General features: G+C 37.2%; 1 protein-coding gene across 4 annotated transcripts in view; it reads right to left on the bottom strand.

The window, feature by feature from the left end:
- Nucleotides 1-23,976, bottom strand: part of Shoc2 (SHOC2 leucine rich repeat scaffold protein) — an 84,954-nt gene that overhangs the window by 21,430 nt on the left and 39,548 nt on the right. For all 4 annotated transcript variants that reach the window (XM_052183615.1, XM_052183633.1, XM_052183624.1 and 1 more), the window contains exons 2-3: nt 22,243-23,171; nt 5,529-5,666 (exon numbers count right to left, since the gene is read on the bottom strand). In XM_052183615.1, coding sequence (XP_052039575.1) covers nt 5,529-5,666; nt 22,243-22,945 — 841 coding nt within the window. In that variant the 5' untranslated portion in view covers nt 22,946-23,171. The remainder of the gene's footprint in view (nt 1-5,528; nt 5,667-22,242; nt 23,172-23,976) is intronic.

Genomic DNA, 23,976 nt, shown 5'->3' on the forward strand with positions numbered 1-23,976 from the left:
ATCAGAAATCCTAGAATATTTTACAGAAAAGCAGGTTTGTCCCCTGAATAAAATGACACTGTAATAAGACTTAAGATTTTCCTTTTGTTCCCAAAGAAGTCTGGAAGTAGGCGAAGGTTCTAGCAATCCAATGTAGTCTGAATCATTCAGCAAGGCTTACTGAAGACTCTGACTTAACTAACCAGCTACCCTTCCCATTTCCTCTCTTTACCCAGCTCAGGAGCTGTAGTGACCCTGGCATTGCTGATCTAGGAACCAAATGACAGAGATTACTGACAAGAATGAACAGTCTCACAACAAAAGCTGATATTAAATAAAGCAGGGAAACAGCTTGGCTATTTAAGGTGGGGAGTGGCTATTGGAAATGTAAGATGATATGTGATTTCAGAAGTGAATTTAGGGCAAGATATTTCAGTCAAGAAAACAGACAGGAGTGTAGCTTCTACAAAAACAGCAACTCTACAGGGCAGTTTTTCTGCTTGTTCGCTGCAGTCACATTTTAAGAGTGGGCTATGATGATAGTAAATAGTGAAAATGCTCACAATAACAGTAACGTAGCAATTTTTAAAGGAAAAAGTATCGAGAGAGAGCTGTATCAAGCTCGACACTTATGAGCCTCTCTTCCATGTGAGCCTCTCTTCTCCAACATCAGAAAGGAGAGCTGATGATGGAAGACCTGCCTAGTATGTGGGCGGGCCCTGGCTCAAGCCTCAGCATACCTAAGTAAGTAACAAAACAAACATGGAATTTAAGTATATAATAGATCACAATCCAAATGTTTAGTTTCTCACTAAATCATAACCTTTGGCTACTCAATCATAAAATATCAACATACTGGGATAGAAGGGAGCACAAAAGACAAAATAAACTATTTAATGAACAATACATGAGAAGTGATTATAAAACTCCCAACACATATTACTTAACTTTGACTCCACCACAAAACACAATTATTTTATCTCCCAGCAACTAATTTATCATATAAATGCAGTTATTATTTTAAATTCTTGTAATCAACGTTTCCATTCTCACTGATTTCTAATTCATACTTGTGCTCTGATGATACAGAACACATGAGACACGAAGTCTACAATGGCATCTTAATAACGAGAGATTAATAATGAAGTCAAGGGCTGCCTGCTCTTCCAGAGGACCCAGGTTTGAGTCCCAGCAGCTCACAGCTTCTAAGAGGCATGTAAGTAAAATTAAGAACACTAGGAGGCAGCAGGCTCCATGGGTCCATTATCTCTCTCAGAGAAGTGTGTCTAAGGACCTAGCCCGACTTCACAGGAGCTTCTTTCTTGCCAGCCAGCAGCAGTCTGTGCTCTCTCCATAGGCAAGGAGATTGCAGCGTGCCGACCACAAGGCCTTCTTGTTACTCCTGAACAAAACAGGGACACAGATAAATTCATAAAAATACTAAACACTGCTAAGGCTAACTGAGAGAGAAAAACGGATCATTGACCAATTTCTATACATCTATTTAATTGTTGGAATGAGTAAAGGTTAGAACTTGCTCAAGAAACAATTTAGCAACCTAAGAACCAGACTGCAGCCTGGGGTCTGCTACACAGCTTTATAACCCAGGCTAAGCTACACTTTGGTCTTCCTGTCTTATTTGCAGAAGAGTAAAGCAACACTTTTTCCTTCTACAAATAAGCAAAATTCTGGATTTTATGGAATGTTTTTGTTTTGCTTTGTTCTTGCAAAATTATTTTTAACATGACAAGCCCATGGGGGGTGGAAAGAGATCAAAATTAAGCAGTTACTTTCCCTTTATTATTCAATTGGTTGTTCAAAATTAAGCCAACTTGAAGACATTTATATCAATGTAGCAATATCTAATAAAAGAAACTAAACATGTCACTATGCAATTTTTAAAAACAGATATTAAAATAAAAATTAAAACACCTGTTGAGCTGGCCCAGAAGTATACTAGAGAAATGTCATCATAAAATATTAATACTGAAAAAAATATAGTTCTTAAACTTCAGAAATAATGGCTGGGCAAAAACCTGTCATTTATAATTTTTAAAAAAATTAAATTCAAAGGGCAGAACCGAAAGGCAGAGCTACTTCCTAATTCTGTAAGTTACTCAAGGGAAGAGAACTGAATCTAATAATTGTGTGTCTGGCCCAGCTGTTTAAATACATAACGACTATGGAGGACATTACTATTCCCATGAACTGTTTGATACTACTACTACCAGACAGGCTTTAGCTAATCAAAAGTTGACTAAGGCAATTATAGCAATTAGACAGCTGATGAATAATAAAATTAAAACAATAATGTAGATTAGAAAACAGAATTACAATTGTTCTGACACTATAACTGACAGATCTGAATGAAAGATTCCCAAAAAGTGCAGGCATCAGGGCAGGGTAAGAACATGCTAACTGTCTGGTTCAGCTTCACTGAAATAATCTAATATTCTATAAAGAAACTAAAACTGTTTAAAAAACATTCCTAATATGGAAAAACTGGAACCCAGATGTTTTTACTGGTGAATTTCATCAAATATCAATGACACGTTTTTCTTTACAGTTTAGTCTGTTTATGTGTTTTGCCTTCATGTTTGTCTGTGCATCACTTAAATTCCAGGAAGCTAGAATATAGGGCATTGGATTCCCTAGAACTGGAGTCACAGATGATTGTGAGCTGCCATGTGGGTGCTGGGCATCAAACTGGGGTCCTCTAGAAGAGCAGTCAGTGCTTTTATTCACCGAGCTATCTCACCCAAGTTATGCCACTTTTATAGAAACTTCCAAATAATAAAGAGGCACATTCCCAAGTTATTATATATGGCCAACTTTACTAGACAAAACCATATTTTAAAATGGTTTAGGAGAATGTACTTGTTACAAATAAATACATGAATCTAATTTTCAGCACTCTACAAGCATGTGCCTTTTTCATTATTGTTGGTAAGCAATTCCAGTCTTACACTCCTTACCTAACAGTTCATGAAATAACCAACCTGTGTTCAGATCTGTCTTTACAGGTCTCATTATGGGAACTGTGTGACTTGGCAGGGAAGAAGAGTCGAGACTGGAACCTGGGGAAAGGGGATGTGCTGCTGTGCACCTATAAGCCTTGTTCTGGGGGACAGAAAGTTTATCTGAGTTTTAACCAAGCTCATCAAATATAAAATTGTATTTTATTAGTTTTTTCACTGTACTACCTTGTCTCTTTCTAGAACTTTTCTCTTTTGTTGCTTTTAAACTTCACTTATTTTATATTGTTTCTATCTTTCTGTTCTTGGTTCTGGAGTATTTCTTGTACTTTAGCTCACCGGCTATTATTTTGGTTTTTGTGTTTACTGTATTACACAGCATTTTTCAACTAATCTGACTTGATGAACACATCTTCCTAAACTTCTTTTCATTTGCATATATATGTGTGTGTTGGGCTATTGGAGGCCAGAGTTCAATGCCCATTACTCTCCACGTCATCATTTTCTCAAAGTTTCTTGGTGAATCTGAATCTCACTAGTTGGCTAGAGCAGCTGGCCAGTGTGGATCTGGGATACCCACGTCTCTATCTCCCCAGCACTGGTATTACAGGACTCTGCCACCATGTCCAGTATTTGGTCTGTAACAGTCCAGCTTTTTATGGGCACTGGGACTCTAAGCCTAGGACCTCACGATTGCACAGTACTTTGGCTGCTGCATAATCTCCCCAGCTCCTTGGTAGGCATTTCTAAAAATTGTGGTTTTGGTTTTGGTTTTTCTGTATCAGCCTGAATATGATCATGTTCACAAGTACAGAGCGGACTCCCTCTAAGCTCTTTGATTTGAGACCACTTCTCTGACCATTCTAGTTATTTCAGCGATTTTAAAAACTAAAGAGTAGAAAGTAATCACCATGGTTTCTAATAACCTGAATCATCAATCTGTTCTTTTTATATTTTAAGTTTGACACAACACTCCTATAACTTGTTACATAATGCTGACAATTTTGCCTTTCTAGTTTAAAGAAAAAAATCTTAATTTAATACCAGTACAAATACTATTATGAGAGGAAGATCTGTGGGCCAAGAACTAGAAAGGCATAAAACTCAGTATTTTATCTAATATATAATATCAGATAGAATATCTAAGTCTCAGCTTGGTTTTCTGTAAAGAAACTGTTGACTTATATTACCACCTGGTGGTTGGTAACTCAACATCTCTTTTCAATTTAATACAGAAACAAAAACAAAACACCAAAAACAAACTGAAAACATCTTTCAAAATAAAAGATTAACAAAACATTGGCTAAGAACAGTAGCCCTGAAATAAGCTCAGACCCTAGGAGCGGGGAGGAAAAGAAAACCAAAAAAAAAAAAAAACCCAAACAAACAAACAAACAAACAAACAAAAAAAGAATAATGGATACCAAGGATTCTGTCCCAAGAGAACCCTCCCAAACAGAAGCTGCAGCTGAAGGGCAGCGTCATGTTTCTATCAAGAGTTCAAATCTAAGTCCTGCTGAGGCAGAGCTCTTCCGGGCTGCTCCTTTAACATAAAGTGGGCCAAAGGTGAAGACAAGACTCCAACAAACCTCTATGTCATCTAAGAGACTACAAAAACCCTTAGACACTCAACACCAAATTATTAAAATGGCTCCTCTAAATACCTAAATGGCTCCTCTAAATTCTGTCAGGACAGAAGCAAACAGAGTAATTATTGAAAAAGACAACATCACCACAACCTAAAATGTTTTATTAACCGTAGCTTTCATATATTTATTATATAAATCAAGAACAGATGAATTTTTTCTAAATAACAAAGAAGTTATAAAAATATCCTTCTTGATTTCTATCAATTTCTAGGTAATTAGGAAAAAAAACGACTACAAGTATAGAATATAATCACAGTTTAGTTCTACTGTTTGCAATTTGGGAAATCCTCAAAATATACTTTAACCATCTTCAAAGCATCTCTTATCAATTCAACATTACAAATGAACAACTCTTAAACTATACTGTCATGTTATTTATTTATTTATTTATTTATTTATTTATTTATTTATTTATTTATTTGAGACAGGGTTTCTCTGTGGCCCTGGCTGTCCTGGAACTCACTCTGTAGACCAGGCTGGCCTCGAACTCAGAAATCCACCTGTCTCTGCCTCCCAAGTGCTGGGATCAAAGGCATGCGCCACCACCACCACCGCCCCACTGTCATGTTTTAAAACCTTGACAACAATGATGTTATTTTGCAATGTGGTACTTTAATAAAGAATTACATTCATAGTAATAGCCTGTGACATTCTAAAATAAACTAAACAGAAATCCAATCCCTCCATTCAGCAGTAAATATACACTAATGCAATATTTTAACTTCTTTATAATCCCAAATGAGTTCATTTCCGAGGATCTAATTATTTGCTTTATCAAGAAATAGAACAGTGATTTAAAAGACTATTTTAGAAGTTTTATTACTACTTTGATAATTCTAACTTTGTATTACCAAAATGGACCAAAAATAGTCCTTTTCATAACCAGGTAGTTACAGATCTCAGCATCTTCCTTCTCCCCTCATACCTATTGTATCTGGGAGGTCTAGCAGTTCATTGTGCTGCAAGTCAAGGTTGGTTATCTGTGTGCAGTTTCCAATCTCCTTTGGAAGGTGTTCAAGTTGATTGTGAGCTACATCCAGGGTAATGAGGTTACATAATTCACCTGTAAATTGATCAACATAATAATAGGCATTAAAGAATATATCAGGTAAGTTTTGTAAGCAAGGGAGTACATTTATGATTTCTAAGTTCAACTTCTTCATCATGGTAAATTATCTACTGAAGACACTCATGCTGTAGAAAGTTCAGCTCAAGTACAGAATCCCAAACTATTATTTCAATAACCTACAGCTGATGAAATTAAAATGTTGCTCATAAACTAATGTGCAATCATTTCATCCTGCATGCTCCTGGTGCTGTCTTTAGGGCCTCATGCATGTTAAGCATGTACTCTTGTCCCTGAGCTACATGCAAACCCCCTCCATCGAAGCTTGTGTTGTACAATACCTGTTAAGTAGATATTTTGACTAGAAATGCGAATAAACTCTAAGATTTTTCAAAAACTGAACTAATTTTATTAACCAAGTCCACTATATACTAGAGACATCTTCTACATCAATATATGAGTGCCTTCAAAATGCATGTTCCAATGTTCTATAAATGGCCAAGTCAGTATTTCAAATAAAAATTCCTTCTCATTTTAATAGAAAATTAGGTGGTTTTTCCCTACCCTTTCTCGGTTAGAAAGAGGTACACTGAGAATTCAAATTTCTCCTAATAGTCTGTTAAGACTTTTTTCTATTTGTAATAGATTTGTTGGTCTACACATGAAATTTTGTTTGTTTGTTTGTTTGTTTGTTTGACACAGGATTTCTCTATGTAGGCCTGGCTGTCCTGAAGCATCCTATGTAGAGCAGGCTGACGTAAAACTCAGAGATCCACCTGCCTCTGTAGGCAAGAGGTTGGAGATACTGTAAAAAGTAAACTATCAAAGTCTGAAGAATGTAGGGGAGATTGCTAGTTTACACACTTACAGACAAAAGCAACAAAACATCAAAGTTTGATCTTATCAAAAGATACTACCAAGAGAGTGAAAAGAGACCAAGTGAGAGAAGATATTTACAGGTTGTAGATTTGATACAGAATACATATACAGTTGGAATGCATTAAAAAAAAAAAAAAAAAAAAAAAAACACTATAAAACACCCTTCTCAGTCCCCAAAGAAACCAATTTAAAAACTGGTTCAGGCTAAGCAGTATCACCACCTGTAATCTCATATGTAGGAGACTAAAACAGAAAGTCTGCAGGTTTAAAGCCAGCCTCCAATTTATTCAAAAAATAAAAAAAATAAAAAGGCTTAAAGGTATTGTTTAAATTTTCGAAGCACAGATACATACATGGCCAATAAGCATAGGTGAAAGTAGTCAACATATCATCTAAATATCAGATAATTAAAAGATACAATTTATCACTTTTTCAATTAGGATAGCTATTATTGGAAAACAGAAAATGCTGCTGAACATATATAAAAACTAGAACTTTGGGTTCAGTTGACTAGAATAAGAACTGGTACAGTTTCTGTGGCAACCTGTAGGGTAGCATCTTCAAAAACTATGAATATAAATATAAAGTTACCACATAATTCTAACTCTGGGAATTCTAGAACTATCTAAAGACCAGCAAACTAGCAGCAGGGAGTAACTGACAATTACAGCACATCTGTGTACAGCACTCATAGGAGCATTATTCATTCTCTGTCAAGAAGTGAGTAGAACGTCAACTGTCCAGAAGTCAATGAATAAGCAAGATGTCATATACATTAATAGTAAATATTCTATAGCTTTATATAACAGTAGAATTCTGACATGTGCTAAAACTGATTAAGTTTGAAAAATATACTAAGTGAAATAAGCCATATACAAAAGGCTATATATTATAAGATCCTACTTAATGAGGTTCTTAAACTAATCCTAATGTAGACAGATGGTAGAATAGTGGTTACTGGGCTCAAAGAGGACTAGGTTTAGGGAAGGAGAGGAGTAGCAGTTTAACTGGCACATAGTTTTATTCTGTAGCCGGATAATGATGGTAGCTGGACAATATGAATGCACTACATCACATCTACTTTGTAACAATATACAGGAGCCGGATATAGCTGTCACCTGGGAGGCTCTGCTAGTGCATGACAAATAACAGAGGGGGAACTCTTAGGCAGCCATTGAACTAAGTACAGGGTTCCCAATGGATAAGATAGAGAAAGGACCAAAAGAGCTGAAGGGGTTTGCAGCACCATAGGAGGAACAACAACATGAGTTACCAAGTACTCCCAGAGCTCCCAGGGACAAAACCATCAACCAAAGAGTACACTTGGAGTTACCCATCAGCAGCAGACACATCAGCAGCAAAGGATGATCTTGTTGAACACCAAATGGGGGTGAGGCCCTTGGTCCTGGAAAGACTTGATACCGTAGTATAGAGGAATACCAGGACAGGGAAGCAGGGGTGGGTTGACTAGGGAAGGAGAGATGGCTTACGAGATTTTTGGGGGAGGAGGGAACTAGGAAAGTGGACAACATTTGAAGTGTAAATAAAGAATATACCTAATTTAAATAAATAAATATACATTAGATAAGCAGAGTCTCAAGGCAGCCTTGCTCTGGGGAAGGAGGGCACATAGGCAAGTACAATAAAAATATGAATGTGCACCAAAAATACAAGGATCAATAATATTAAAGAGAGACAAACTGACGTATATAAATACTGGTTTTTTAGAAAAAAACTAATATTGATAATACTTGTAAAATTGAAATGCTAAGAAAGAGAAAACACATACTACAAATACTACCAGTGGGCCGGGTAGTGGTGGCGCACGCCTTTAATACCCAGCACTTGGGAGGCAGAAGCAGGCGGATTTCTGAATTCGAGGCCAGCCTGGTCTACAGAGTTCCAGGACAGCCAGGGCTACACAGAGAAACCCTGTCTCAGGAAAAAAAAAAATACAAAATACTAACAGTGAATAAGAGAGTATATTCTATAAGCTTTGGTTTGGAGGGGTTTGGGACCAACCTTGCGCTGTAGTCCAAGCTGATCTTGAACTTGATCCTATGATTTGCAGTCTCCCAAATGGTTGAGATAATAAGAATATACCACCATACTCAGTCCAGTTCTTACAGTTTTGTTGTTTTTATTGTTGGTGTTGTTATTATTTCTGGTCAGGGGACAAAGTCTTGCTATGTATACCTAAATAGCCCAGAGCTCACCATGTAGACCAGGTTATCCCCCACTTGTGACAAGCCTTTGCCTCCCAAGTGCTGAGATTACTGCCCAGCCTACTGTGTTTAAAATGATCGTGAATTGTGAATTCAAAATCTTAGGCTATACAGAACAATATTTAAAAAAAAAAACCTACAACTACCAAAACCCAACAAATATGAAGCTTCAATGGTACTCTGTACATTAGATAAATATTATATGTAACTGAAAAGTTCTCTCTCTAAAAACTGTAGGCATAAATGGTTTTTCTAGAGACTCATACCAGGTGCTTAGCCAAGAATTAACCAACCCTTAAGTCTTTCTCACAAAAAGTTGCAAAGGGGGAAGCATTTCCAAATTAGGCATTTTATGAGTCAAGCATTATTTTGATATCAGTCAAAGCCAGTACAAAAAAGGAACCTGTAGGCTAACAGGCAGTACCCTCTTTATACAACATCACATACACTATGTATAGGTGACACTTAAGAGATATAAGAGTCATCAACTGTACATATATAATACAGGTTCTATGTTTGAAAAATTAAATGTAATTCACATCAACAGTTCTAAACACACAAAAAAATTTGATGAATGATGTAAGTTTGACAATTGAAGACAACTGAAGCAAGTTTTGTCAATGAAGTGTTTTTTTTTTTTAAAAAAAAAAGTCCTAATAAGGAACAGAGAGGAAATGTATATATTAATTTAACTCTGAATCTCATTCTGATATGTAAAAGAAACTTGAAGTCAAGATTCCTGTCCTCACAATACTAACTAAAAGGCTGTGAATTGACAATTCCTGTTACATTTTTCAGAGAATAAGGACAAAGGACAAATTCATGACCTAAAAAGTACAGAGTAATGTGAATTCCGAGATTCAGTTTACCACACATAAAAGCTGTAGCTTAGAAGGATCCGCTCAAAGGTCAGTGCTGCTAGACTGTGGATACAGATGAGGTGACTGAGGAGCCTGCAAGAATGAGGCCTCGGAAGAACAGCACTTCTCTCTCTCTACAGGCCTCATGCAGGCTTTCAGAGCAAAGACAGCCGAAAAGTTATTGATTTCACCTAAGCATGTAAAGCAATAGAAAATCTCAGGTACCACCCCCCACACCCCCATAGTCTATTGGGTTAAATTTACACCCATCTGCTCTGCTTGCTTTGGTATAGTGGGCAGACTTCAGATGAGCCTTTTAATAAATACCATATGGCTATTTTAGGGTTCCCATCTATACACCTGTATTCATACATACAATCATTAGGATTGTATTACAGGATGCCAAAAGTTATTGTGACATTAGGACTTTTCTTGTTGCAAGATATTTCCTATCCATTCACATTGAGGCAGTGATTGGGGGGAGAGAGGAGGAGGAGCTAGGGGGAGAGAGGAGGAGGCGCAGAGGACCACAAGAGCAGAGAGGGAGGGAAAGATGCGATATTCAGATGGCTTCAGACATTTCTGGTGTTTTGGAGAGGTTAGAAATATTGGGATAAGACCTTATTATTGTAAGTTGGCATTATGAAATTGAGTTCCACATACCTAAATATAATTGGTTAACTATCTAAGTTTAAGAGTCATGCTTTACCGGGTATTTGGAAGGAGTGGGTGCAGGGCGGGAGCGTGGGACTTCACACACACACACACACACACACACACACACACACACACACACCCTGTTTACAGAGGAAACACAGCTAGGATGCTGTGAGAGCTAGCTGGAAGAGATTGGCTCAGCAAGGACAGTGAGAGGCGCCCTGAGCAGGACATGGTGCAGAGGCCAGTGGGGTGGAAGCTTTTTATTAAATATTTCCTGCTACACTTTCTATCACTTGCTACAGTAATAAAATTCTCATTTTGTCAATACCTGATAGTTCTAATACATGGAAGAAATATTGAGCAATAGATATACTAAGACAAGTACAGCTTAGCTACTTGACTGCTACCCCTCTCTAATTATTAACACTTTGGTAAAATAAGTGGTCAATATTAGTTCATATGACTTAATTAGATCTTAGAAAATTAAGGCTTCTTTGCATGAGGAAACTGACCCAGGAATATTATTGTTCCTGAATGTACAGACAGATTTTTGCATGAACCTTTTTTAAATATGTAAGTCAAAGATTCTGCAGCCTCTGCTTTAAAGGAACATGATAATACAATAAGGGAACTTTATTTTTCTAACATGGTAGGAATTATCTGGATTCCTCCTGCCCCAAAAAAGTACTTCCTGTGTATCTTTGTGTGTGTGTGTGTGTGTGTATGTATGTATATATAAATATAAACAGCTTTTATTGAACAGATTATCATAGAAGGAAGAGTAAGTAAATTTTTGTCTTGAAAGAAAAGGGAAAACAATCTACATACAGAAAAACAAACCTAAGAACTGCATTATATATTTCTTCAGAAACCATGCAAAGACAACAATAGAGTAAAATATTAAAACATAGGCAGGGCAGGGGGATTGCCCACCTATAAAGGTCTGTTACCACTAAAACTACCCTTCAAAAGTAATGGAGAAAAAAGACCTGTAGGACTAACAAAAATTGAGGGTACCTGTACCCACTAGACCTGATTTACAAGAAAATACTAAAATTCAGAAAAAAAGGAAAATAATATATACAGAAATTTAATCAACATAAAAGTAGCAAAGAAAGAACAGTTAACTTCTTTTTAACTCATAATTAATATAATATGTATCAGTTTGGTCAAAACATTAATAGAAGTAAGATCATGAAAATTGGAAGCGTTTTAGGGCAAAACAGAAGAAATGGGGCATTTCTGCTATAAGGCATCCATACTTGTCACAAAGTGGTATAGTGCTCATTGGAATCTGACTAATATTAATTTAAATGTACTAAAACTCTACAATAAGAAAGCAATAGCCCTCAAATTAAAGACCACTGAGAGCCAGACCTGGTGATGCACACCTGCAATCCCAGCACTTTAAATGTAGTTAGAAACCTAAGCCTAATATTAACAAAGACTAATCAGAATGGTTATTTAACATTCTAACACTTGGTGAATGGTTCTCAATCTGAAGCATCATTTTCTCCCTTCTCAATTAGTATCACTTTCCAGGATCCAGGTTCTCTCCTCCAGATCCCCTCAGAAAACAGCACAAGTGAAAGCAGCAGCTAACAGCAGCTAAAAAGTCCTCCTTTCCTCCTCTCCCTCCTGGTCCTCCTCCTCCTTCTCCCCGGGAGAAACTCTTGGAAGACAGAAATATATACCTATATTTCTTTTCGACATCTTTTACAGTGCTTAGTGCAAAGCATCATTTTAACTGAAAGAAAAATTAATTTTGGATGCTAATATTCTTCACCTCAGAATAAAACTTTTGTTACTTCATTCTTTCCCCACTTTGACACAGTCTCTTTATGTAGTTCACATAAGACTCAAATTCTCCATCCCCCGCCCCTGCCTACCAAGCACTGGGACTATAGTTGCAAACCACCACTGTTACTTGTCACTATCTTTTGTAATAGTAAGCGCTTAAAAGTTGTTTCGACTCCAAGTAAATTAAATTTCCACTAATATAAAGGAAGGTGCACACCAAATCTAAAATGGACAGGGCAACATTTAGCAAGTTAGATCAAAGAATATGTTTAATTTTGGAGCAGCTGTGATTCAATACAAGCTAATTACTATTTTGTAATATTTTTCAAACTCAGCAAGAGGTATGACATTTTAAACCAGACTCCTTTTTTGTTGTAGAAGGTTCTCCTGTATGTAAACAGCTCTCTCTCTCTCTCTCTCTCTCTCTCTCTCTCTCACACACACACACACACACACACACACACACACACACACACACTGTGCCAACAACCATTTCCCCAATGAGTCCTGACACCTGTGATGACATACAGAATGTGCACACTAGTTTCCCCTTAACAGAACAAAGCTAAGAACTACATTATATTTTTCTTCAGAGGGTTTCTGCACTTTGATAGATCATTCTATCACTGAGCAGTATCCCACTACTGATGGACAGTTTATCATTTACTTAATGAAGGACATTTCAGTTGCTTCCTATTCTTAGCAATAAAGATGCTAACTAAAACATTCATGTCTAAGTTTTAATGTGAACATAAATTTTAACTCACTTAGGTGTATACCTGGAAGCATACATAGCTAAATATATTAACTGACATCTAAATGTCAAACCATTTTGCATTCCTAGTAACAATGGATAAGAATCCTCAGCTAAATTAAGAGATTATCAGTGATTTCGATTTTGACATTCTGGTGTGTGCAATTGAGAGTGGATTTCACAGGATATAAGGTGGTTTTATTAAGGGGTAAGCTAAGGGGGAGCTAGTGAAGTGATGGTGTTAGTTCTCAAAATGCTTAAACATCTACTGTGGCAAATTATGAATTGAACATTAGAAGAGCACACATATAACATATACACATAATTATGAGTAAAGAGCAAAGCAAGTCTTGCTGAGTGGATTTTAAAAGGCTAGAATATACAAAATGAGCAAAAACTACCTAGGGAGCACAAGAATAAGTAGTAAACGTTGGGGAATAAATCACAGGTTCAGCAAATTCATTGTTATTTGCTAAGTTTAATAGAAACAAGTCCATAGGATTACCAAAATCAGTGTTAATATATAAGGGTACTATTTGTATTAACAGCTATTTAGGAACCACCAAAGAAAAGCAAAAGGATTAAATGTTGGTGTTTTTATACTGTTGGTCAGGTAGGAATGCAAATACACATGCTCTAACTTTATACAACAGAAAAATAATGCCAGTAGAAGAAGAGGTCAGACACAAAAAAGCATATTATATGTGTATTTGTACATATAATATGTATGTGCATTAAAAACATATATGCATGTGTTTAATATATATACTTTCTACCTATACAATCACGTAAAATTAATGTACATTGGTAGAAGTCCACAAGCTACACAATCTTCATGGGCACAGCAGTTAGAGGTAATGACAGAGAGCAGCATCAAAGGTTGGAACTGCTGTTGTGTTTAACTGAAACTCTGATTACATGGTTTGCAAACATTTGTGCACTGTATGTTAGTGGCAGGTGCAAGCTTCTGTAAATATTCTTTGATAAAAAGATAAACAAAAGCATTGCCTCAATTCTTCGCTTTGAACATTTAATCTAAACTATGGCAGAAAACTGCATGAGGGTTTGGTTTGTAAAACGTGCAGAAATGAATAATCTTCAACTTAATTTAGTGAAAACATATTTTATCCTACAGTATATTTTATTCTACAGAAGTTTCCTAAAGTATTAAATAATGCTGCTTCAACACTCATTGTCTTTAACTTTAATATAATTAAAACACACACACATTTATACATGACCATTCAAGTAACAAGTTTAATGACTATTATACAATCATGCATATATTTCTAAAACTTAACAGAAGATAAACTATTATTACCTGGGCATTAATTCAAACAATCATGTATTCTCTTTTCTGGGTTCTACACGGGATGCTGAAGAACAGACTACAATACAATACACCAAATGGGTGTTCCTTTGAAACTGGAAATTAGTAAGACTATATATAAATTATTAAAGGGCGCTAAAGAGGATCTGTATTCCAAATTGGCCCTTTATTGCTTGCTTATAAAATTTCAGCATTAAGAGCCATTCTTCTGGATCTTCAAGGCCATTTATGGTAAAGATTTCTTCAGGTTTGTTTGCTTTTATTTAGGATCTTTTTATGCAGTGCCAGGTGGGCCTCAAACCCTTAAAACCCAAGTCTGATGTGCCAACACAGCCAACTAGTTAATGATCTTTAACTCTGTGACTTGACTAACTTGTTTTTTAAAGAAAAACTAATTGTGTACCTACTGAAAGTCAGCAGTAAAGAAAGCAAGTATCCACATTTAGAAACTTACACTAGAGAGAGCATAGGATCAGGACTCAAAAGAATAGGATATAACTACTGTAAAAATAAAACGGGGCACAGAAATGGATGAAAAATAAGCATGTATATGTTAGAACTTAAGGCATACTCATATATATAAAATAAATCTTTTTAAAAAAAGAACTTAAGACATGGGAGAGGGAAAGGGGGGGAAATCTGGCATATACTAAGTATCAACTAAGGAATATGAACCATTTTGACCAAATAATGAAATATAAATTAAGGCTTTGAAACAAATGGTGAGAAAATTGTTCCAAAAGCTCATTTTCTCATATATTTAAATGGAGGTTCTGCAAGAAAGTAGGAAACCTTAGAGTCTAGGTTAAGTTATTCCAACTAGGTACCAATCACAGTAGCTATAAGAGCTACTGAGAGAGGTAGAAAGAATTCAACCCCTAAAAGCAGAGAACTTTAATAAGATTTCTAAAAAAGCTCACAGTGACTCCTCCTTCAGGATAAATACATATACTGATTAAATAATTAGCCCCTTTCCTTTCAGTGGCCTGAGCTGCAAAATATGTTAAACAAGACATGACATGTGATATTTCTGATTACATTACAAAAGACTGTGGCTGCTGCCTTGCTATACTCTTCTGATTTCTCAACGCTGTTATCCTTGATGAAGCAAGGTCCCACTGTCAGCTGCCCCTGAGGATGACACTTTGAACTTAGGTGTGGAACTTATCTCAGGTGAGCCTTCAACACCACCCAAAACTTTGGCTAACAGCCTGATGAGAGACCCAGGGAAAAAGAATCTTGACTTAGAAGTCCACTGAAAATAGTTCTACCTGATGAACATATTATTACTGTTTTAAGAGTTATGCTTTATTATATAAGAGATAATTAATATAGGAATTATATAAAATCCTCATTTTTTTATTATGACATTTCTCATAAATATGTTTGTGGAAAATAAACTTATCAAACACACAGAGTTCTTTCTATTAGTCTGAGAAGCCAGAGGACAAGGTTCAGAACTATTAAAGCAACTAGAACTTTAGTAGCAGAAAGGGAAAAAAAAAATCACAAAGAATGGAATCCCAAAATTTGAAGTATGTGTATGTATAAGTATGTGTGAGAGGAGATTATGAGAAGCCTGAAAAGAAAACAAAAGTTTGAAAGCAAAAAGAGCAGATCAGACTTACTATGGTATCACACCAAACAGTCTGGAACTTTAGCCCTGCCAAATTAGAAGGATTAGGAAACAGAGTATCAAAAGAGCTATAAAACAGAAGAGAGGGAGGAAAAAAAATCACAGTTTAAGCGTACAGGGTGTTTATTAGGTTTTTAAGGGCACAACCAAACAAAACACCTAAGAGCTGAATCTAAATCTCTCCAAGATTACAATGACTTGAAGGATATTTAACTATGGTGTAAAACAAACTGTTAACACGTACAAGAGGGTTATAAGAGAATTCATCCATAATCATCACACATAATTCACTCAGACCACAGAATCAGCAATGACTAGAAGTCAGTATGAACCACAATGGCTACAATGAACTAGAAAATGAACACAATATATATAGGAAAATGGTGCCTAGGGCACTAGACAAGAGCTAAACATCTCCAAGACCAAGGAAACTGTATGAATCTTGTTTGCCAAGTTACTGCCCAAGAGTGATACAACTAAGAAAAGACTAGTCAAGACAACTAAAGTGCCTACCAAGTTGCTTTAAGGCAGAGTGTAAGAGACAATCGCATAGCAGTATAAGATTCACGCAACCTGAAAGGAAGTCCCACCTAGAATTTGCCTACACTCAGATCAGCATATAGAAAGCAAAGAGGAATGGTAGCAAAGAGACAAAAGCAACCCAATAATTCCCAATAGTTGTGGTGCAAGGCTGGGAACAATCTAATATCTGCCATTTAGAAAAGCCCTTATAAAATACAGTATATCAGGAAGAGTCCTGAGAAAGGCAAATTGGGAATAACTTAGATCTAACAAAAGAACAATTGTAACCAAAGCTTAAAAGAAAAACACAAAGAATCAAACTGATTCCCAAGTAACTGAACTGTATGCTAAACTGTATTTTCAGTATTTAAGTAATCCAACAAAATCTAGATCCAACAATGCTGTAACAATGCTCTGAATCCAATTTAAATGTAACCCAGCATCCAAATAATAGAAAGTATGGTCTCTGATGAAGAAAAGAAACAAAAGCAAGAAATAACAGTGAGACAAGAATACTGAAATGACTTACTAATAATGAGTTTCCCCAAGAAAAGAGCCCCATAAGACACAAAGAAAATATGGAACAAAAATTTCACCCAAATGTAATACACAGACTAAAAAAAAAGGTTTGAAATATTATTAAATAGGATCAACCAACCAGTAGACTTAGAGAAATAGAGTAATCTGACAAACGCTCCCTCCCCACCCCTTTAAAGACTTGGTCTGTGGGCTCCTCTAAGCAAGTGCCTGTATAAGAAGGGACAAGAACAGCAAGGACTGCAGCCCTGTCCCTGGGTAACATGCTCTAAGGGTGTGTATGACTGATGTCTCCCTCTTACTCCAGGCACACAGAGACTGGGATCTTAATGCTTCTCTGGCTCACACCCTGCTTCTACTTCTCTTATTACCTCTCTGAAGACGGAGGAGTGGAAGAGCGAGCGGGTCTATCCTCCAGATATTTATTGTTTGGTAAAAGACCTGATAATCTGGAACAGCTCACTTCCTCCTCCCTAATTTTCTTACTGATCTCCTGTTCCTGTATTGGCATTTGTTTAAAAAACACTCAAATGTGTAGCCCAGGCTGGCCTCGAACTTGTGATCCTCCTGCCTCTGCCTCCTTCAGCAAATCCTACCGGTGAGAAAACTGGAATACCCAAAACATAATCCACACATCAAATGAGGTACAAGAAGAAAGGAGGAGTGGCCCCTTGTTCTGGAAAGACTCAGTGAAGCAGTATTCAGCAAAACCAGAACGGGGAAGTGGGAAGGGGTGGGTGGGAGGACAGGGGAAGAGAAAGGGGCTTATGGGGCTTATGGGACTTTCGGGGAGTGGGGGGCTAGAAAAGGGGAAATCATTTGAAATGTAAATAAAAAAAATATATCGAATAAAAAAAAAACACTCAAATGAGATTTTTAGTAAATAATGTCTGGATAAAAGCAATTCTATTGCTCCTGGAAAAACTAAAATAATTTTAAAGCTTTCAGGGATTAAAGCTTACTATTTAAGGTAATATTGAAAATAACACTAATATATTATTATAACACCAAAATATTAAAATGATACTAAAATACTAAAAGTGCTGAAATATAAAATGCCAAAAATAGTGAGGGGGGGGAGCAAATACTGAGTTTCAAATAAATTCTATTCAAGCCTTATGTATTACTATATTATTATTATTATTTTGGTGGTGAGCCTAGCCTTTAACTGCTGAGCCCTCCAGCCCTCAAGCCATATGTCATACATATTAAAGGCCTAACATTTAGCAAAGAAAGATTGCAAATCAGAAACAGTTAATCTATACTAAATTCATTCAATTTTTAATTTTTAAAAACCACTGAATCTGTTTGTTTTTATTATTATGGATAACTGATCACATTTATTGCATATTGATTATATACCAATTGACTCAGATAAACTATAACACTGCCAAGTACTATGAATTGACTGTCTTCAATAAGTGTTATGTCAAACGGGTAAAAAAAATATTACTGACTTTACTTTCTCACATACCCATATGAAGGCTGTTGGTCTGGTCTGGTCTGGTCTGGTCTGGTTTGGTGTGGTTTGGTTTGGTTTGGGAGTAGGGAAGATGGAGGCCAAAGGACAACTTTGGTGTCATTTCTCCTCAGGTGCCACCCACCTTGTCTTCTTTAAGGCAGATTTCTCTCTGGGACCTGTTTGACTAGGCTGGCTGCTCACTAGGCCCTGGAGATCTACACTTCTTTGCCTCCTCTGCATTGGAATCACAATCCAGTCCCATCATGCCTTCTTAATAGCATTAATCACTAGTGGCTAACTCCTCAATCCTATGAGAATTGCTTTTAAATGAGGGAAATGATCTGAGTCTTAAAGTGTACCCTTTAACAATTAGATCATTCTACTGGCAAAAAAAAAAAAGCTCTTTGAAATTGTATACTAATAAATATGTAACATTTTACTGAATACAAAAGTACTTTTATAAACATTATCATAAAACTGTTTTAGAGAATATTTTTTTGAAAATTATAATTTAATTAATTACTTCAAAAAATTCTAAACCAAACATTTAATGAGAGAAAAGAAATCATAAACAATGGCATTTATCTCTGATTTCAAAGCATAATAATCATGGCCTTCCTAGAAAAATAAAATCTTGTAAAATTTCACTGTGCAGAGCATCCTCAACTATAATTATTCAACCTGACATCTAATTCTGTCCACTTTAAAATATCTCTAGTAAATAATGGTTAAAAACCCTGTTTTTAACTGGGAACACAAAGCAATCAATGAGAAAATTAATGGAACAGCTAATATTTCCTATTTCTCTCTGGAAACAGGAAAAACAGGAGTTCTTGACTACTCTTTGTACAATAAAGAATCCATTTCAAGAGTAAAACTGAGAAAAGTGTCAGGTCCAAAAGAAACCTGGGACAAATGGCTGTGGTGCCTGCCTATTAATAGACAAAAGCCAGTGCTGAGCTCCAGGCTCACTCAGTGCCTGTGGCTGCTCTTAGTTCTTCTGACCCTGCACCCTACAGTAAACTGCTGCAAGCCATGTGCTCACCCTCCCCAGCTTCTCATTACTACACAATAGTCTACTTTTGCTTGGTTTTGAGATAAGGTCTACTATACCGCCTCAACCTCCAACAGGCACTGCCTCCTAAACACTGAGCTTGCAGATGTATAACATCATGCCCAGATTGAAAATGTATTTCTTCATTTCCAAGTAATACTATGGAAGCAAGTCCTAAGAGAAAACTTGTGAATTGGTCAAGTTGTGGGGACCCTATATAACACAAACACCAAACAATGAGGATGTAGATAGAAAATGTTTTATATTTCTTGATAATGACTGCAAAAATCAGCAGACAACGCCGTATACCCTGAGTCAAAACACCCAGGGCATAGGAAGGGGAGTAAAGAGGGTGGTAGAGATGGGGGGCGGATTAAGAAGCCAGCCATGAACATGTGGAAAGAGAGGGGCAGGGAATGGGAAGGGGCAGGGGAGGAAAGAGCAAGGGAGCAAAAGCCCAAGAGAGTAATAAAGGAACAAGAGAGGGAGGAGGGGGCAAGCAGCCCCTTTTATAGTGGGTCAGGCCTACCTGGCTGGTGCCAAGTAACTGTGGAGGTGGAGTTTAGACAGAATGCTAACATTTCTAGAGAAAAAAAATCAGTATGACTTTTTATAAAAGACTAAGCTTCTGTCAACAATGGACAATGAGCTATACGCACAAATCAAACTCTGACTGAAGCAAGTCACTCAACAACTACTTTCTATAGGAGACATGGAATAAAGCATTTCCACCCACAGATTTTTTTTTTCTGAGACTATTTTAATAGCTCAGGAGTGAGTCATCTCATGTATGCACATTACTTGAGAAAAATCTATATTGGATTGTCTAAATATATTTAAGAAAATTATTTTTTCTTTTTTATTATGGCATGTTAGTTTGGCAGACGTACTCTCTGTATACTGACCACTCTTCTCTGTCCTTACCGCCCTGCCCATCCTCCCCTTTCCCACAAGTCTTTCATTCAGCTTTGTCTATTTGGTTTGCTTTGTGACCCAAAAAGAATACCCAGGGCCATCTGTGTGACCATGGCGTTGGAACTAGTCACTGGAGCCTGGTGGATGGAGCAAAGGGCTCACAACAAAGACAGTGATTTCTCCTTTCCCAGGATCTGTTGGAGCCCTGTGAACCCCACCTGCTTCTGTGACCAAATGTTGACAGTATGGCCTTGTGTGGATCCAGTGCAGGAAACTATAGTTGATTTAGTTATAGCAGCTGTATCCAATCCAGGGAATGGCTTTCCCTTCCCCTGTCGTCTGCTTCTTACAGACCTCCTAACCCCATTTCTATGTTCACTGAGCCTTAAGAAGGATGCTAGAGTGATTTATTTGGGGGAGGGGGGTAAGCCTACCATCCAACACTCGTTTTCTGTATCCTTGGGCAAACATGAAGTCTCTGTAGGTTCCTGTGGTAGTTTGAATCAGAATGGTCTCTGAGGGCTGAGATTTAAATGTGTGGTCACCAGGGAATGGCACTAGTTTAAAGAATTAGGAGGTGTGGCTTTGTTGGAAGAAGTAGAGATGGGCTATTAGGTTTCAGAAGCCCACATCAAACCCAGAGTCTGTCTCTATGTCCTACATTCTAAGAAGTAGAACTCTCAGCTATTATGCTGAGGTGCCATGACCACTGTGTCTCTTCACTGTAACAGAGCACTAAAACAGCTCCTATGTACACTGTAAGGATACACTTCTCTGATTAGGGCTGGAAGCCACTTAAGACAAAATCAATTTTTAAGTGTGGAGAGTGAAATATAATAGAACATGTCTAAACCTTAACTGTAATATTTTAATGTTAAACACCAAGAAGCTGTAAAACCCAGTATGCAAGTTTTCTGTACCACCTATTGTAAGACAATTCTTCAGTCAACAAAATATTCATCTTTGGTTATTCAAAAGCAAACAGGCTGCCTATAACATGAAAAATTCTGATGTTCCCAAATTTCTTATTTTGATTATTTTAAAAATCTTATCAAAAGGGTTCAAAGACATTATCTTTTTAAATTTCTCAAAACCTGTTGAGTCAATACATTACAAATGGTTCAGAAATATATCCCACAATTTAAAAAAAAAAATGTCCAAATTTATCCCAAAAGGATCAGAGAGTTGATTTCTTTTTACTGATCTGTTTGCACATCTCTGTTCCTTTCCTCCCATTACCAAGTTCTTCCTTTGTTTTAGTATAATGCATATGACTAGAGTGAAATGTACCAAACTGCCAGCAGCAATGTATGTATGTATTATAGGTCTTTCTTCTGCCTTTCTATCCTGGATTTTGTTTGCTTGTTGTAGTTGTTTCTGAGGCTATGCTGGTCAGGATGCACCCAAACCTTGTGCTCCAGTAATCCTGCGAGAACGGGGCTTCCTGGGTAATGCACACATGGTGCCCAGCTGCTATACTCTAGTCTGAGGGAACTACTTTCCCGTGGCAGTGTCCCTTCAGAAAGCTATAAGGTGACAACTGACCATGGCAATCAGGCGAAAGTGATGTTACTTTAAACAGACAATTTTCATACAAAGCAAGAGTCAGACTAGGAAAGTTGACCCAACATGGCTAACATAAAATGTATCTATGAAGATGCTTAATAAAAACAAGCATTAAAATAACTAAAAAATTAGGCAAACCTCTTTTATATTCTTTTTCCAATGAAAAAGTAGACTCAGTTGTCTAACAAAAGTCTAATTATATCTATTTTGAAACTCACTTAATAAAATGATTTCTTATCTACTCATATTTAACAAACTGTAAATAAGAAAAAATATAGAAATAAGATGTTTTGCAACAGTTGAGAAGTTTCTGACTTGGGGAACACTCAGGCCATTGCTTAGTTAACGACTCCCACAGAACACCCGTGCTCACCAATCTCCGCGGGCAGCTGCTTGATCTTGTTCTCTCGGATGCTGAGCATGCTGAGCCTCGGCAGGTTGCTGATGTTCTTCTCCACAGTAGTTATGCGGTTAAAGCGAAGATAGAGAGTGGTCAGAGAGTCTAGCTTATACACCACTGAAGGAATTTCTCTCAGTTTATTATGCCGTAAATCAAGCATCCGCAGCTTCTTCAAGTTATCAAGAGAGTCAGGCAAACTGGTGAGTGAGTTCTCACTGAGAGCCAGTGTCATGAGATTGACTAGACAGCCCACCTCTGCTGGGAGGGATTGCAATTTGTTACTGTATAAATAAAGTTCTGTGAGTTGAGTCAGCTCTTTGACTGATGTTGGCAGTATATGGATAGACCTCTTGGACAAGTCCAAGCGCATTGAGCTCTCCTCCCGGCATTTGTTAAGCTCCTTAATGACCTCAGCATTGCTGGACTTTTTTCTAGCCCCGGGGGCTGGATTTGGCCGTTTGATGGTATTGTCGACTGAAAAGGCCACACCTGGCTGGGCAGCACTGGACTCCTTCTTCCCATCTTTGGCATCTTTCCCTTTGGTTTTAGGTTCTTTTTCTTTGCTTTCTTTCCCAAAACCTCCGGAGGCTTTTGCCTCTTTTTCTCTTTCCTTGGCTGATGGTACTTTGGGATCTTTCTCTTTAGAGTCTTTTTCTTTTCCTAAACTACTACTCATGGTGACTCAGGCTTAAATAAAACACTACATCAACTCCTTCTCCTCGCCAGCAATCCAGATCAAAGATAAAAAGACAAAGACCCTACCCAGTCAAAGAGTCTTGGCATGAAGAAATGATGAGCTTGCAGTCAATCCGTCTGTTACATGGTGGCTCTAAAAGCACTATGCTCATTTCTGAGAATTCACTCCAACTGGTCAAATGGTGCTGGTCAGTTCATTAGAATTCCTGAAATACAACACAGACAGTGGTAAATTACCTTAAGTTATAATTTACATTATGTAAAGTCTCTCAAAACAATCATTACAGAATTTGTCATTTTCTTCTATCTTATACATTATTCTATTCCCCTCTATCATGAAACAACCACTGCAAGCTACAAAAGCTGTAGAGCACATCAGGCCTCCTTTCATAGAACTTGTAATCTCACAGGAAAAGGTTAAAAAAAAAAATACAAGTTAACTATGTACAAAGTTTTGAGAGATCAAAAGTAAGCAAAATCACAATACCTAAAAATTAAGTACTTTCTATGTACAAATACTATTCTAACAACTTGAAAATATTTATTCATCTAATAGATGTAAATAGTCCTATTAGGAGTAAATTGTTTCCAAAGAAGCTAGGTTACAAGGAGAGCTCAAGGGAGGACATGTGAATCTCCCTTGAGAAGAGGAAATAGAATAGACACTGTGGATGGATGGGGTAGAGGTGGAGGAAACTGTGGGAAGAGGGTCGTGGAACAGGACGGAGCAAGTGGCAGGAGGACTGAGTGAGAGAAGACTAGAACAGACAACTGAATGGGGGTGGGGGCACTCCTGAGACGATCTAGAAGCCTAAGGCAATGGAACTCCCAGGAATCTAGGAGGGTGACCCTAGCTAAGACTCCAGCAGGGGATATGAAGCCTGAATCTGCTCATCTCCTTTAACCAGGCAAGACTTCCAATGGAGAGACTATGACACCAACGTAGCCACACAACCTTCAACCTACAATCTGTATTGCCTACAAGATATTCAGGTGTAAAGATGGAGCAGA

The sequence above is a fragment of the Apodemus sylvaticus genome, chromosome 1 (assembly GCF_947179515.1).
Source record: "Apodemus sylvaticus chromosome 1, mApoSyl1.1, whole genome shotgun sequence".
Classification (NCBI taxonomy): domain Eukaryota; kingdom Metazoa; phylum Chordata; class Mammalia; order Rodentia; family Muridae; genus Apodemus; species Apodemus sylvaticus.